The 13606-nt window shown below is 44.2% G+C and overlaps 2 protein-coding genes across 3 annotated transcripts in view; one reads left to right on the forward strand and one right to left on the reverse strand.

Annotated features, from left to right (window-relative positions):
• plpp1a (phospholipid phosphatase 1a) lies at positions 1–11536 on the forward strand. 2 transcript variants are annotated; one of them, XM_058064997.1, is made up of 6 exons: positions 1–523; positions 4352–4503; positions 5980–6260; positions 8922–8979; positions 10292–10468; positions 10759–11536. In XM_058064997.1, the coding sequence occupies exons 1-6, from the start codon at positions 466–468 to the stop codon at positions 10876–10878; spliced, it is 846 nt and encodes a 281-aa protein (XP_057920980.1). In that variant the 5' UTR covers positions 1–465; the 3' UTR covers positions 10879–11536. The 2 variants fall into 2 exon arrangements, with proteins under 2 accessions (XP_057920980.1, XP_057920979.1); XM_058064996.1 differs by lacking the exon at positions 4352–4503 and adding an exon at positions 3052–3206 and having other exon boundaries at positions 8–523.
• Positions 11400–13606, reverse strand: part of mtrex (Mtr4 exosome RNA helicase) — a 9267-nt gene continuing 7060 nt past the window's right edge. The window contains exons 22-27 of the mRNA XM_058064984.1: positions 13113–13276; positions 12934–13039; positions 12709–12765; positions 12321–12483; positions 12136–12240; positions 11400–11794 (exon numbers count right to left, since the gene is read on the reverse strand). Coding sequence (XP_057920967.1) covers positions 11742–11794; positions 12136–12240; positions 12321–12483; positions 12709–12765; positions 12934–13039; positions 13113–13276 — 648 coding nt within the window. The 3' untranslated portion in view covers positions 11400–11741. The remainder of the gene's footprint in view (positions 11795–12135; positions 12241–12320; positions 12484–12708; positions 12766–12933; positions 13040–13112; positions 13277–13606) is intronic.

The raw sequence follows: 13606 nt of genomic DNA on the forward strand, positions 1-13606 counted from the left end.
TCGGATCTCTTCGACTGAGTCCGTAAACAGCAGCTGGTTAGCAATACGATCACCGGCAGGCAACTTGGGGCAGGTGTCCTCTTCGCTAATGGTCGGTGTTTTTGGTCGAGATTTTTTCATTTTAATATTTTAGAAGCCTGTTTTTAAGGGGGGTCAACATGAGAGGAAGGTGGGTGTGTGAAGAACCCCACCGCAGCAGCAGGAGTAGTTCCCCGTATAGGCTACAGACCACTGTCCGTCGCCTTTCGTCTTGCTTATCGTCTACTAGCTTAACTCGCTGTTAGCTTCACGTTGTGGTAGTCTTTTTGTATTATTATACTCGCGTACCGTCCATTCCCCCCCTTATCTGACACTTGAGTCGGAAACAAGCCCCGCAACGAGGAGGAGCATCACGCTGGTGTTTATTACCTACTCGTCGTGAACGAGCAAACGGAGTCGAGACAAGACAGGCGGACAAGAGACAACATGTTCGAGACAAGAGGAATCCCTTTTGTGGTGCTCGACGTCGTCTGCCTCGTGCTAGGTACGTGGAGCACTTCCACACTTCCCGGCGAGGTAGACTGCCGTGGGTTGCTTGTTGAATTAAGGCTATTTGTGTCATTCTGGAGGGGGGGGGGGACTTGACATGTAACCTCTCCAAAGTGCCCTTAACAGTTGTTAATAGTTGCTGAATGACAACCTATAAAACAGTATGTATTTCATCTCCATCATAGTCTTTGTTTGCTGATTTGTATGCAAACGTGTTGTGTCACTGCCAAGACTGAACAAAGATGTAAACAGACACTGATTAGCCCCCGTTAGCATCATTCATCATAGAATTGTGAGAATGAAGGTGTAATAATGATAATAATAATTTATACAAAATGGTCGACATTTTATAAGAAAGTAGATAGAAGTAAGAGTAACACAATCAGGAAGATGTTAAAGTCGTAATATTATAATATCGTTGATATACGTTTTGGAGGAAAAGGTCTTATTTTTTATGCAGAAAAAGTCCAAATATATTAGACTAAAATCTTAATTTTAAGTGATAAAGCTAGTCTTAGTGCAAGTTTTAATAGAATACAAATAAAGTCACAATATTAGGAGAATAAAGCCGTAATATAACAAATGTCGCTTTTTTAAGTGAAGTTTTTAGAAGAAAAAAGCAGTTATGTATTGAGAGAAAATGTCATCATTATGGAGATGGAAATCTTTAATGTTTATAATACACTTAAAATACTGCTTCAACAATGTCATATTTTTATAGAGAAAATATTCAATAGAAAAAAATTCTATAAGAACAAGATAAGTCGAAATAATAATACAATAAAAACAATTTTGAGAAAAAAGGCATAATTATATTAGAGAAAAGGTGACAATATCAGGAGAATATAGTTGCAATGATATCAGAATACAATTGAATTGCGTCAACAAAGTTATATTTCTTTGCTTAAGAGGTCCTGTTTTTAAGTAATTTTAAAAAATGTCATGATTTTCCTCACAAAGTGACTTATTTCTTGTAAATGTTCTATTTTCCTTTCCATACAGACTTTGCATCTTAACACATTTGTATTTTACTCTAAGAAGGAAGACCTTACACAATCCTGCACAGTTCTTACAGCTTTATGCGGTTGTTGTTTCTTAACTGTTATAAGCCATATCACTGTGTACTGTAATTTAGATTACTCAGACTGGCCACTACAAGCTACCAAGAATGAATCGCCAATTCTGCCTGTACAAAGATAACAGAACTGAGTTTGGATGGGTATTCATTGAGCAACATGGTTCTGGTTGATATTATGGTGGCAGTTTGCGGTGGTGCATCATGCTGAGGATTCTTTGAAATATCTTGTGCACGGTCATAAATGTCTGCTCGTGTATTGATTATCCATACTCGCTGCGTCATGATGCACCCATGACACCGGTGAAAGTCTAGAAACAGCAGTTGTCCTTGTGACTTTGCTAAGATGAAATAAATCACATCTTGTACAAATCAGATTAGGTGTGTGCATGGTGTGTGTTTGCTGGCCTTAAATGACCTTTTGATTATGATTGCTTGGCTCGGATGGTGACTCACGCAGCCTTTGTGCGTTGCTAAATTTACAAGCAGACTCCCAATTGAATACATAAGGCGACATTGTGCATTGCAACAGAAAAGTTATGCCTCCGCTGTTTGGGTGACTCATGACGCAAACTCTCTCCTGCTCGCTACAATTGAATGACCACCAAACATCTGCTGCAGGCAAATACATGAAGAACCAAAGCATTGTCTCTATGTGAAGAACAGTTCCTGCTCCATCAAAGAGAAGCATATCAAAGCTACATTCGGAAAGTGATATGGCGTTCTGTTTCTCTCTTAACATTCTAGCATTTCAGCTGCTGCAGCCAGTCAAGCACCAACAGCTGAAGCCACCTCACACAAACACCCAAGTGCCCTGCGACAATGTGTCACACGCTTCCTTTTTTTTTTGTTTTTGTTTTTTTACCCTGGCAAATCCTCGGGAATGCGCTCTACAGCTCAATTATACACCCTCACTCTCCACCCTGACGGATGTCTTCACCACCACGGGACACGTTAAATTGGCCAAACAAGCTGAGAAATCACAGCCTTGTTACACTCGGACTATGACCGGTCAACACCTGCTTACATAATGGGCTTTTCTCGTGGCATTTTATCTACGGGGAGTGCCGAGATTCCATCAACATTAGCTTCTTAAAGGCAGATTTAGCCCGGTTAGGGTGCATGCATTAGTCAGATAACAGAACACAGGTGAACAAAGTCGTCGGGTTGTCTTGAAATTTCTCACACACCTGAACTGGCCTATTTTTGAGGTCTACCAATTGAGGTCTACTTGCTGTTATAATACACGGTTTTGTTGATTGTTTGGCGACACACTTTTAAGACAACATGAAGGAAAACGTGGAAAAACTCACAAGGTTAAAGCTTATTCAGAGTAACGAGAATGTGCAGGACCCTTTTTATTGTACTTTCATCAAGAATATACTGACAAATCATCGGCTGACGATATTGTTTGTCATTTTCTTTCCCCCTTGATCTGTCATCCACAGGAGGCTTGCCTCTGGCGGCCTTCAACCTGGGTAAGATCCGGCCCTACCAAAGGGGTTTTTTCTGTAACGACGACAGCATCAAGTACCCTTTCCACCACAGCACAATCACCTCCACAGTGCTCTACACTGTGGGCTTCTCACTGCCCATTAGCTGCGTAAGTAGTAGGAGTCCTCCAAGGCAGGTGCGACAGTCCCGTAAACTTTTGACGTGCCAATCGCAGATTGCATGCATGCTAGTATACCGGTTCTACCCCCCCCCCCCCCCCCCCCCCCCCCCCACTGCTGTGAATGTGTGATCTGGATCGGGGTGTGTGATGGTGATGCAAACAAATTGTTTGCCTCCTAGAAGGCTGTATTTGCATACTCAGTATACCTTAGTCAAATATGCCTCAAGTCACTCACATTCGCAATGAGATTTTAGGCTTCTAAAGTCACACAAAGCGTTGAACAAAGCGTAAGAGCGTTGGTGACGTGTGCCGCTAACCATAGAATTGGAAATGCCTGTAGCTGTACAACATGGCGAAAGTCACCTCAATAACAGAAAGTGTTAACTGTACGATGGGGAAGAATTAGCTTAACACTGTCCGATCCAGATCACAAACAGCCTGTTTAATCCGACTATCTGTTATATCGTTAACTTCCTATCTCCATGGCGACCCATGACGGGGATGTCCACTTAATAACAATGAAAAAAAAAGCTTGTCATGGATTGTTTCTATAGTGAGGGTTGTTTTTTTTTTAATTAATCTGCTGTTGATCATCTGAACAGACGCGTTGGTGCCGAGCGGTGTTGCTCCGCTCCTCGAAATAGACGGGAATGTTCTTTTGGACAGAAGTTGAAAATGCAGCTGCTCCGCTGTCAGTTCGTTTTTATTACGTCTTTGTTGCTGTATTTTCATCCAACGTCTTAACGTGGAGCGAGGATGATACACCGACCTGTCCACACGTTTTGTCTTTTGTTTCTTTGAAATGTGCTCTTCACAAACCCGATGGTGGGTTTTAGAATAGGTGCTGGTCATGGGAAGCGAAACAACGAGGATGCATATCTCTCCGACGGGAGAGAGACAAACAAAATCCTGCACCGACCTGCCATGTCTGTCAATTAACGTTCATTGTCGTTAACAACACACTAACCACTAACATCAACTACTTCCCGAGGCTTTGGCGAGGACCGCCTCCTGCAGGATGCAACAGCCACAGTGTTGCATCGTGGGTAGGGGTGGGGGGATCACAGGCACTGCTGACCTGATAACCTGTAACCTTTTTTTTTTCTCTCCCTCTTTCTCGTTGCTTCTGCTAGTTGGACTCCCATTCGTAATACTCACTGCGCAACACAAACCTTTCCGCCGAGGCTTTTTCTGTAACGATGATTCAATCAAGTACCCGCTTAAAGAGGACACCATTTCCTATCAGTTGTTAGGAGGTGTCATGATTCCACTCACAGTGCTCACTGTAAGTGCATCCCTCTTTTATTATCATCTGACATTTTCTTTCCTTGTCGGCCATTTTGTACGCTCTTTTCTTTGCATCTTTGGCTGCTCATGTCCTGAAGCATCACATCCTTGTAATTGCGCATTTGCTAACAGCATGTTAAAGGAAAACTGCACTTCATTTACAATCTTTATGTGAAACATCAACACATTTATTTCCCTTTTCTGTGCATTCCAGCGAGAGGAAACAGAGTTCGTTTAAGCTAGCTAACAACAGACGTTATGGGAAATACCTATTTTGACCAAGCTACAGCAATATTATTATTATTGTAGCAGCTAACACGAAAAACTATTTATCTGGCGGACTCGCTAACCCCTCGTCTCAGCGCCACTCACAGACGGAAGAGAGCCACTCTTCCTAGCTCTCAATTTCACGACGAAGACTCAACACGATGCTCGTTTGCTGTCAGTATTTTTTTACCTGAGGACTGGAGCGCACGTCTCGTGCTGGAAGACACAGCCATCCCAATGGGATTGGGCATTGTAAGTGTCGTCAACGTTCCTATGCTGCTGTTGTTGACCGGTGTAGTGTGAGCTCTGGGACTCCATCAATGCATCATCAAAATGCATCCAAGTATTACACGTTATCATCAATATTAAAGCATGATCATAGCATGTATTTTGTAGGGCTTCTCGTCGACATAGTAGTTAGGTCCCAATGACACGCATTGTTAGCTAGCTCATAATTAATTTATCTCTTGTTAGAATGCAAAGAAAAGGGAAAGAAATATGTGTTCATGTTTCACATAAGGCCTAAATAAGCTGCGGTAGAAATTGAAACAGGAAGTAAAAATGAAATTAGCTAAATTATGTACAAAACTATTTGCTGAATTAATGCTACATATTGCAATACACATGCAGCACAGACCGGTAGAAAATGAATGGAATGAGGTTCCCCGGGCTTGAGAAGTTAGCAAGTCAGTACCTTGATGTTGATGCTCCCATATCTCCAAATGTGATGTTTAGCTCAGAGCTTCAGAATTTAAGACTTCAATGTGCTGTCGGCCTCGGTTAGATACTGCATGCCCTGCATCCCAGCGCCAACATTGCACATTAGTTATGTTTGTCGTTAGCTAATAATAGCAATTTGGCAAAGTTTAGCTCCCACAATGACTCTAAATTGCCGGTTTCCTCTCTGAGGCTGCGTTATCCTGATCATGGATTAAAGATTTCTCACTGAATCTGAATCACGCGATGAAAATGGAGCGATTTTGACCCTCGTTGCTACAGGGTAAAATCAGCTAGCTGTTAGCACTGCTTCAGGTCTTTGCGGTTCCGTGCTGTAAATCCTGTACATGCTGATAAAAGCTTTTATTTAAGTGGACATCCTCTCAGATCCTAAGAATGAATAACTAAAATCGTCAACATGTGATGAAGCATACTGTAGGACGTCTCCACCAGATGTTTCATTCTGCCCTCCCCCGTCTCTGTATAACAGATGATCTTCGGCGAGTGCCTCTGCGTTTATCTCAAGCGCCTCAAGTCCAAGTCGTCTTTCGGCACCTACGTGGCCCGCGTGTACAAGGCGGTTGGCACCTTCCTGTTCGGCGCCGCCATGAGCCAGTCGCTGACCGACATCGCCAAGTACTCCATCGGCCGCCTCAGACCACACTTCCTGGACGTGTGCAAACCTGACTGGAAGCTCATCAGCTGTTCAGCGGGCGTCTACGTCGAAAACTTCACCTGCACCGGAAACCCCACCATGGCCAACGAGGGCAGGTGGGATCACCTTTTCTACTTGTTGAAGTACAATGTACAAAGGTAGAACTTTCAATGGTAATGATAATGGTTTTATTTCATTTGAACATGCATCAGATTACAATTGAATGCATCACATAATCAGTTCACAGTTCCACATGTCCAAAAGGAGTAGGAAGACGCAAAGCTTATTAAATCCTACCCCTCCATCTGGTACTTTTACAATCAGTAACTGTTACATTTGTTCACTTCCTGCTTTCCTAATATAATTTATTGTATAATAATTTATATTATTTATATTTTATAAATTTTTGTTGTTTTTTGTATGATTTACAGCACAAGCATGCACTTCAGTTGTAAATGTCAGTATTGTAAATGGTTCATGGTGCTATTTGTTTATGTCATGGCATCGTTGTTTACACATTTTGGCTAAATATTTATGGCAAAAGTAGTTTCAAAGTGAAAGTCATGCTTGAAAAAGCCCCTTTTCGGTTGATATTTTGCCTATGTCCTACTGCTGACTACTAAACAACGGGAAGAGGTCTTCATGTCGGTATATACCACGTCTATATAGTCTGTAAGAACAGACGTGCGTGCCATGAAATACCGGTCAAAATCATCAAAAATGGCCGACACCGAGGGGAACGGCTTTTGAAAAACGGCTTGGATTGAATGACTTTGTTTATGTTACGTAAACACTGGACACCTTTTCTGTTCATGTTTATTTTTTGTGTAGCTGAATAAGCATTGTGTTAGCATATCTTACACCTATTCAGCCTGTTCTCTATTCTTTTATTGTTAGAACTTGCCTTCCAAGAGGACATAATGTCTGTTTTAGTCAAGTAGTTTGGAAAATAAATTACCCGCAAAAAATGCGACTTATACTCCAGTGTGACTTATGTATGTTTTTTTTCTACCTAATTATGCATTTTTGGCCTTGTGCGATTTATACTCCGGAGCGACTTATAGTCCAGAAAAAATACGGTAAATATGCTTCACATCCACGTCTCTTGCCTTTAGAGCATACAGTCCTATCTCACAGCCCCGACGTAGGGAAGATCATGGAACATCAGAAACCCAAGCTGCATGAAACAGATAATCACGTGGAAGGACTCGAAAAGGTCTTGCTAGCTTCACTTCTCTTTGTTGCGTTCGGGTCAGACTAAAAGAGACATAACTCCTGTTACGTTTGTGGCTCCAGGCTGCTACCGAGCCCCCTGCACTAGGCTCTTTGAATGACCAACTCAGGACAGAAACAGGAAATGGATTGACAGACACGAAGGAAATGAGTAAAAGACTTACATAATAGGATTATTAATTACAAATACGTCAGCTGTAAATAGCGCACTGGTTTCCTTGTAAAAAATGCTTGCTATTTGTGGGACCAAAAAAAAAAAAGTAATTTACCAGGCAAGTGTTGCAAAAGCCTAAATGGATACTGAGAGGGTTTAAATAGGACCTCAGGGAAGCCCGTATGAAACGCGCTATCAGCACCGAGCAGAAGGAAGTGTCCCTGGCGAGAGAGGATGTGCAGCTCGTATTGCTCGACTCGCACCGTTTTGGCTCGTCCCTCCGTTGGCGAAGTTAACTCCAGGGTAGAGCGGTAGCAGCAGTGGGGAGGGAAAAAGGTCCTCTCACGGCACAAATGGCCCCTCGGGCTTATCAACATTTCCAGGGCGTGGCCGCATGACTCTTTTCCTGGAGCCAACCCACTCCCTCCACCCCTCCTCCCCCTGCCGCTTCCTCCCTGCTGGACCTGGCAGCAGTCTGCACACGGAAATAAATGTTTGGTCAGTTAAAGCGTTAACTGATTGGAGGCAGGCAGATTGAAGGTTTAAGTGTGTTTACGTGCAGCATGGGGGGGGGGGGGGGGTCATGTGATTATTTTACTGCAACACGACTCCTCCCGCGCCTCCTTTTCGCTCCACGGGAGGGAGGAGGCCCACATTCAAAAGGCAAATTGTACGCAATTCAATTTATCCGGAAAGCTCGTCAGCTCCAATTTTGCGTTGGCGTTAATGCAATTCTTGGCACAGGAAGTCGTAGGAACGGAAAGGATCCGTTTTACAAACGTTTTCAGTCACACAGAACCGTCAGACAGGAAGTCAACCACTAACAATTACCAAGCACACTTCCTTCATCGAGAGTCCAACTGTTTCCATCATAAACCCTCGATTAATTCATTTGTTATCAAAGACGTATTCATACAAAAGTCTTTTACTTTTTCTTTGCATGAGAGACACCGAAAGGCGATGATGCAACTGCGTAGTCGAAGAGATCATGTTTGGTACGGTTTCAAGCTGTAAATTCATTCATTTTCTACCGCTTATCCTCACAAGGGTCGCTGGAGCCTATCCCAGCTGTCTTTGGGCGAGAGGCGGGGTACACCCTGGACTGGTGGCCAGCCAATCACAGGGCACATATAGACAAACAACCATTCACACTCACATTCATACCTATGGACAATTTGGAGTGGCCAATTAACCTAGCATGTTTTTGGAATGTGGGAGGAAACCGGAGAAATCCCACGCAAAATTCATTTAATTTCGGTGTAAATTAAAAATGTATCAACAATTAATTTAAAAAAAATAATGGTTAGTAGTTTCCAGAAACGTTTTGGGGCACAACGTCGGATCCATGTCCGCAATCTAATCTAACATTTGGACCTTCCCGTCCTTGCAGGCTGTCCTTCTACTCCGGCCATTCGTCCTTCTCCATGTACTGCATGCTGTTCCTGGCGGTACGTAGTCCATTTACACACTCTTCTTCTATTTGTCCCGACGAGGCCACACGAGCACGGACAAACACATCTCCATGAACAAACACGGGGTGGAAAGGTTTCAGGTTTCTGGTGGATGGGCCAAAAGTAACCAAGAGACACGCCCTGTTGTTGGTGGTGCAAACAATAGCAAATGTGGTCCAGCTGACTGGAGCCTTTTCTTACATAACGCTTGACTGCCTCAACGTCTCGCTGACTCAAAGCAGGATGTAATGCGAGCCGCACGTTCGTACGTTGGCAGCCGGGGGTCATCACCGCTTCCCCTTGCTATTCACTACGTCTGTGTCAGACAATTCAAGACCCGCATGTCATCCGTCAAAGTCCAAGACTTCCACCACCAACCTCCCAGAGCTTGACGTTAGCCTCCGCCAACCATGCTAATGCTAGCCCTCCACCGCTAAAACTCACCGGAAACGAAGCCAAAAATGTCTCACCTTCTTTTTCTGTTGACTTTGTTGACTTTGACTTTGTTTCATGGGAAGGAAGGAAGGAAGGAAGGAAACGCCGCTTTTTATGTTAGTCCATCGTTTGGGTTCCACTGCAATGCTTTCCCAGGTGTAACTTCCTGTCATGGTCACTTCCTGTCATGGCATCTTCGTGTGACTTCTTCCGGGTCAATTTGTCACCCCGGCCTATTGGCCAGCTTGAATTTTTTTTGGGGGGGGGGGGGGCGGGATCCCGTGTCTTATTGGCTGAAAGCATTCACACGGCCTGTCAGACGTTGTGTGTTATTTTTATGAAAGAAATAGATGAAAAGTTGATTCACAATAAATTCAGTTTTTGCCAGGGTGTCTAAGAATGAATTGACCTGTACAGCCGCTACTTAAATCTTGATCAAGTATAAATTATGCATACCAAGAACATGTATGGAGACCTTTAGATGACCTTGAGAAACGTTATGGAAGCCTTGGGGTTAAAATTACCATCATAACATTTTCAGACCCATTTCAAATTTGAGTCAGAACCATATTCTTCTCTTCTATGTGGTTCTCAAGTCCTTCCCTGCATTTCTAGAATAAGCAGGTCCATAAATAAATAAGCGGTGGGCTGCAAAAGGCCCCCAGGCTGGACTTTGGACACCACTGCTCTCATTGTGCAAATCCAACAATTAAATGTCAGAGAAAGAGGATGCCTACACACGCCAGGAAGAACTTGATCATCCTGTCTGTGGTTACAAAATGGAAATGTGAATCAACTGACGTTTTTAACCAGACTTCCCCACCGTCTGGTTTTCCGGAATAATCTAACCTCGCTCGTGTGCTCCCGTTGGCAGCTCTACCTGCAGGCTCGGCTACAGGTGGACTGGGCCCGCCTGCTGAGGCCCACCCTCCAGTTTTTCCTCATCGCCGCGTCCATCTACACGGGCTTGTCCAGGGTGTCCGACTACAAGCACCACTGGAGCGACGTGCTGACGGGCCTTCTGCAGGGAGCGCTCATGGCCATCCTGGTGGTGAGTCCTTGTCGTCAAAGGACATGATCACATGGGATTTCAGCAAATCCTATTATGATACTATTATGATATGCATGGCATGCTTTGGTATTTGCACAATTCAACTCGTCTGAAAAGGAGCAGGTCTTAATCCTAGTCATTGGCCAGTCTTTTAGTAACTGTCTTTCAGTCGCTGTTCAGTCATTGGCCAGTCTTTAGGCTACGTATAGCCAAGTGGTACAGCAACTCCACTTGGACAGTTTTCAATACAAAATCTGACTCTTCAAATGCTCCATTTGTCCGCCCCGCAGGTCTTCTGTGTGTCTGACTTTTTCAAGCAGCCTCTGGTCTCACTCAAGGAGGAGGACATCGCCCACACCAGCCTCCAGGAGACCCCCACGAACGGAAACCACTTTGAGAGTCCCAACTAAAGCCAAAAAGGAGCAGGAGCGAAAGAACCGGACCTGGGATGGTAGTTCTCCAGCTTTGGCATCGCATGCAGAGCGTGTCTTTTTTTTTATTATTTAAATGGCCAAGGGCCGTGAGGATGGCAAGCATTTGAGCATGAATCTACTGAGTCGGTGGGAAGATTGTACTGCATGCACCCACTGGAGAGCAGGACTAGACCACTACTTTGGATTGGGGAGGGTTGGGGGGAAGGGGAGGTTTGAACCTGTGATTGTAAGCCTGCGTTGTGTATTTCTTTACTGGGAGCCAATCTGCTTCAAGCTCCCTCACTGAGGTTCACTTTGAGGTCAACTACTGCGTGTCCATTAAAGGGCTAATCGAAAGAATGTCGCCATGTCCCACGTGATGATGCTCCTCTTCGGTCATCTTGACCCGGGACATGCGATGAAGACAGAATTGACATGTTTGTGTCCTGTGATGCCTTCTTTGTGCGATTGCTATTGCTGCTGCCGCCGCATATCCCCAAAAATGTTAATATAAACACACCACTATGTATGTTTGTCTCATCTGTATGTCATCTGTTTAGCATACAGACTTTTATTGAAAAAAGTTAAATATGTACAAATGTCTAAAACAAGAAAAGGAAAAATAAAGCCATTTCACTTATTAACACTAACAAAACGTGTAATTTTTCCTTGAAGCATGATTTAAAAAAAAAACTTGAACGGCTTAATGAAATGACTGATAGTGAAGCTTTCAAATCAAATCATTTTAAAACGAGGCTGTGGTCCAGAGGTCATGTGACGAGCTGCATTCAAGGGCAATTGGGTCCATTCAAGCTGTGATCACACAAATGGATGATGGCGTCTGTTCAACAAGGGTCTCCTTACAAGTAGAGACTAGCAGCAAAGACGATGTCCCTCTTGATCTTGGTTATTCCTGCAGGTACATAAAAAGCACTTCATTAATGTTAGCCACAGGCTACACTTGCGCTTACTATCAGTAAACAAACTTTGACGTTTCATAATCACACCGACAGATCGCTGCTTGTATAACCGCTAATAAAAAGGAGCTTATGTAACCACCAGATAACACAGCTTCAATGGAAGCTGGATTGATGAAAGCAGCAGTTTGACGCATGTGCAATAGTGACTGCATTTTTGGTTTATTTGCATCGTGTGTGGTGATGGCGATCATAACCGCCAGGAGGCACAAACGCATTATAATAATTACTGACGACATTGAAATTGTCACCAATGAACGTCCGAGTGTTTCCTTACCTTCGGCAAACTTGTTCTCCAGCTCCGTGTTGCCGATAGCTTTGGCGGCTGAGCACATTTGCCTAAGCACCTCCTCAAGGCGGCGCATGCAGCGAATGATACTTCCTGTAGGAGGCGACAAACACGCAATTGTCTTTTATGGTTAGTGTGTTTGTGGGACATTTCTTAAATACACATCGCATCACCTTCAAAGACGTCGGTCATCTTGCAAATCTGGGCGAAGGTGGCACCGTTGGCCCACGCGTACACCACGTCCATGAGGTGAGGCTTGAACTGGCCCAGGTACGAGTCCTCGTCCACTTCCAGCTTGGCGTCCGCGGACACCTTGGCGATGCGCTTGGCACACTCCTGAACAACAAGTTGAAGCACGTTCAGCCTTTGCTACTGCTGATGGCACTACGTACAGATGTCCGCGTGGTACACCGGAACCTGCAGCCCGTGCGGCCATATATACATACACACGTATTTTACAACAGCCACCATACTATTTGAAACGCATGGCAGAATAATCTTTGGAAGAAAATGTCTGATAAACGTCATTGGAAAAAGCTTCCAGGCCACACAACGACTTACCTGCATTTGCCGGAGAGGCGCCGCAAGTTGTTCCGTTAGTTTTGGCAACTCGCTAGCCTATAAAAGGGAGAAAAATATATATATTAAAGCATTCACATTGACCTCAGAATGATAAATTCTATTCATAAGCAGAAACAAAGCTTTTTTTTGACTGTTAAGCGATAAAAATGAGCGGCGTCAGCAAGACGCTACATACAAATACGATGACTAAAATAAAGTTCGTACGTTCTCCTGGAAGACGAAGCAGGACAGCAGCGCGGTGGATTGTTCCACTGTGAGGTCGTTGAAGAGGCCGTTGAACACCATCTCTGTCAGCAGGAGCTCGTCGGCGCTGGGGATGAAGACAAGATGGTCGTGAGGTTAAGAGGACCTACATAAAAAAAAAAAGAAGATAAAAATCCAACCTGCTGATTTCACACGCAACCCGCCCCTTCATTTCGATGACGTCGGAGGGGCTGGCAAAGCCGAGGCGTCGCAGGACTCGCTTCCTGCACTTGAGTTTGTCCATCTGCAGGACGGTGCGAGCTTTCTTCAGCTCGCGCTTGGCCATGCGCACGTCTGCGGCCAGCTGAAGCACAAAGCAGAGTACACACCTTGATTGAACACATCGAGGACATATGAAGAATAATCACGATGACATGGAAAAGTCGTTGCAAGTGTAAAAGTGGACAAATAAGTGACGCTATTCTTCCCCAATGTGGCTGAAGCGGGTACGCACTGTATTCCTCCGCCCAGCATGGCGTGTATTCCTTACATCGTGCATTCTAACTAATTCTTGAGCCAACTTCGTTTTTATGGACCCAGATTCGGTTTTAAATTTATGGGTGGGCACTTGTTACCATGCTCTATTTTAAGTGTAGTATTTTAAGTCTCGGTCTCGCACGCCCTTGAGGCTTCC

This window comes from Doryrhamphus excisus, chromosome 2 (assembly GCF_030265055.1).
Source record: "Doryrhamphus excisus isolate RoL2022-K1 chromosome 2, RoL_Dexc_1.0, whole genome shotgun sequence".
Lineage (NCBI taxonomy): Eukaryota > Metazoa > Chordata > Actinopteri > Syngnathiformes > Syngnathidae > Doryrhamphus > Doryrhamphus excisus.

Coding starts and splice junctions, on each gene's coding strand:
- plpp1a (XM_058064996.1), top strand. CDS start 466: ATGTTCGAGACAAGAGGAATCCCTTTTGTGGTGCTCGACGTCGTCTGC. Junction 6,261..8,921: donor ACCATGGCCAACGAGGGCAG/GTGGGATCACCT, acceptor CCGTCCTTGCAG/GCTGTCCTTCTACTCCGGCC. Junction 8,980..10,291: donor ACTGCATGCTGTTCCTGGCG/GTACGTAGTCCA, acceptor TCCCGTTGGCAG/CTCTACCTGCAGGCTCGGCT.